At 52.8% G+C, this 3196-nt stretch overlaps 1 protein-coding gene across 1 annotated transcript in view; it reads left to right on the forward strand.

The window, feature by feature from the left end:
- Positions 1–3196, forward strand: part of LOC108803156 (lysyl oxidase homolog 3-like) — a gene marked incomplete at its 3' end in the record, with an annotated part of 35083 nt that overhangs the window by 20993 nt on the left and 10894 nt on the right. Inside the window, exon 11 of the mRNA XM_018574993.1 lies at positions 676–830. Within this exon, the coding sequence (XP_018430495.1) occupies positions 676–830 (155 nt within the window). The remainder of the gene's footprint in view (positions 1–675; positions 831–3196) is intronic.

Genomic DNA, 3196 nt, shown 5'->3' on the forward strand with positions numbered 1-3196 from the left:
GGGGAGGGTAGGGTGAGTAGAGGGGGAGTGTAGGGGCGTATAGGGTGAGTATAGGGGGCGTATAGGGGGAGTATAGGGGGAGGAGTATAGGGCGAGTATAGGGCGCGTATAGGGCGAGTATAGGGCGAGGATAGGGGGAGTATAGGGGGAGGAGTATAGGGCGAGTATAGGGGGAGTATAGGGCGAGTATAGGGTGAGTATAGGGCGAGTATAGGGGGGTTGGGGGGGGGCATTGCAGGGTGACCGTGTCTCTATAAATATCTTCTTTGTGGGGAGGACTTCCAGGAAGTAGAAGCTTCATAGAGGGTCCGTAACTTGCCGCTTCATATTCCTCTGCCCTTCCTCCAGTATTGTGTCTCCTGACTCCTGTGGATATTGGGGGGTCTTTCCTCGGACCTCTCAGAGCAATGATCCAATTCTTCATTCTGAGTCGCTGACATCTATCTATACAATCAATGAAAAGTTCTTCCAGGAAGTCAAACATTCCTTCTCCCCCATAGTGCTGGGCATGTGTAATGGGGGTTGTCCCATGTGAGAAGGGGGCAGAACCTGGCAGCAGACTCCGATCCAATCACGGTGGAGTACAGAGGTCTGTGGTCATGGAACCTTCTATACGGGTATTGTGTCATCTGTTACCTGGTCAGAGGTAGATGTCCTCTTCTTGTTCTGTCACAGGTATGGGCCCCATCCACATGAATGAGGTGCGCTGTACGGGCCCCGAGGACTCCCTCTTTGACTGTCAGTACAAGAACATTACACAGGAGGACTGCAAGCACAGCGAGGACGCCTCCGTCAAGTGCAACATTCCATACATGGGCTATGAGAACACGGTCAGTAGCGTCATGCTTCCCTCTAAGATTATCATCCGTCGCAATGTCACTTCTAATCATTTCCTGGATTGTTGAGGCCGAGAAGAGGGAGGACTTTGGAGGTCGCTGTGTGATGGAGGAGGTGGGACATGTGAGGGGTTTATGGAGATATGGAAGGGATGGAAGATTCTTCAGAAGGGTATTGTGTTGTGTGATGGAGGTGGAGGGATATATGGAGTGGTGTGAGGTGGGACATGTGAGGGGTTTATGGAGATATGGAAGGGATGGAAGATTCTTTGGAAGAGTATTGTGTTGTGAAAGAAGGTGGGCCGGTGAGGTGATGGAAGATTTTGAGGGTCAGCCCAGCGCACAAAGTTACCATGATATGGTCCTAATAGTACATATAACATTTCCTGTCCGATTTAGTGACCTTCCTTCGAGATGTGTTGAGAGATAAAGGTTTGAAAAAGCAGCGAGCGCCTCCAATCCCTCCAATCCTTCCAGCACAGAGGTCCTGAGCCCAATCCTTCCAGCACAGAGGTTCTGAGTCCAATCCTTCCAGCACAGAGGTCCTGAGCCCAATCCCTCCAGCACAGAGGTCCTGAGTCCAATCCCTCCAATCCTTCCAGCACAGAGGTCCTGAGCCCAATCCTTCCAATCCTTCCAGCACAGAGGTCCTGAGCCCAATCCTTCCAGCACAGAGGTCCTGAGCCCAATCCCTCCAATCCTTCCAGCACAGAGGTCCTGAGCCCAATCCTTCCAGCACAGAGGTCCTGAGCCCAATCCCTCCAGCACAGAGGTCCTGAGCCCAATCCCTCCAATCCTTCCAGCACAGAGGTCCTGAGTCCAATCCTTCCAGCACAGAGGTCCTGAGTCCAATCCTTCCAGCACAGAGGTCCTGAGTCCAATCCCTCCAGCACAGAGGTCCTGAGTCCAATCCCTCCAGCACAGAGGTCCCTTAGTCAGGTTCTCAGTGCCATGATCTGGACTTAGGATGGAAGGTTGGTTGGTAGGAAGTATTCCTCCCCCACAGGCGATGCTTCAATCCTCTGACTTGCAGAACATTGACAGATTACTAAAGCCATGGGGGGGGAGGGGGGGTAGATAGAGCCCAGGGAGGTCCATGTCCAGAGTCCTCCACAAGACCAATTCCCATCTTCAGCCTGAGAAAACCTTCCACTTGTGATGTGTGAGCCCGAGGTAAGGAAAGATGGAGTCGTATGTGCCGCAGCGTCATTCTTCTCAATGTGGCTCCTTCTCCCTTAACTCTCAGATCCGCCTGCAAGGGGGGAGATCCCAGCATGAGGGGCGGGTGGAGGTTTTATGGGGACCTCGAGGACAAGAACGCTGGGGTCTGCTGTGTGGAGAAGGCTGGGGAAGCAGAGAGGCCAATGTTGCCTGCCAGCAGTTGGGTCTCGGATTCGTCAGCAGTGCACTGCAGGTACGTGGAATGTATGGAGGGTCTTCACGCTGCCTTAGATTATTGGGGACACGTACATAGCACTAAGCAGGGTGCCTGGGGGGGCTATATGTCATGTAGGACTGGAGGAGCCATTTCATCGGGTGGGATCCACAGAGAGGAGCAGAAGGAAGAATATTGGGTCCACCCCTAGGGTATAGAGACAGAAGTTATGGTAAGACCCCCGCTGATACAGACACATCACTCTTCTCAGACCTGCTTGTTGGGGTTACTAACCTCACCGCGTCCTGAGCTCCGTGTACACTGATTCATCATGACGGGGAGCACCTTCTCCTCCTTCCTGTGCAGCCGGAATCCTCCATTACTCATAGGGAAGCAGAAGGTGACGCCATGTTTCATTGCGAGGAATACATATGTTCTTCTTCCTGGTCTCCAGGTCCCTTCATACATGTGAAGCTGCAGAGTACCAACATTAGGGAAGGCCAGGAACACAATGGGCCCGTCTGTTCTCTATCAGCTCACTCATCACAGATCATGACCTGTGGCTTCTCTTCCTGTTCTATCTTCAGAGAAACATCTGATATAGGTTGTCTACTTCTACTACCCATCATCCTAATCTTCTATTATCAGAGACCTTAGGGACACTGATAACCCTACAAACCACCCAATACATCCACCCAATGTCCATGGGGCACCAGCGGCCACCACCCAATACAACCATCCAATGTCCATGGGGTACCAGCGGCCACCACCCAATACAACCATCCAATGTCCATGGGGCACCATCGGCCACCACCCAATGTCCATGGGGCACCAGCGGCCACCACCCAATACAACCATCCAATGTCCATGTGGCACCAGCGGCCACCACCCAATACATCCACCCAATGTCCATGGGGCACCAGCGGCCACCACCCAATACAACCATCCAATGTCCATGTGGCACCAGCGGCCACCACCCAATACA

The sequence above is a fragment of the Nanorana parkeri genome, unplaced genomic scaffold, assembly GCF_000935625.1.
Source record: "Nanorana parkeri isolate BGI_ZX_2015 unplaced genomic scaffold, ASM93562v1 scaffold3449, whole genome shotgun sequence".
Taxonomy (NCBI): domain Eukaryota; kingdom Metazoa; phylum Chordata; class Amphibia; order Anura; family Dicroglossidae; genus Nanorana; species Nanorana parkeri.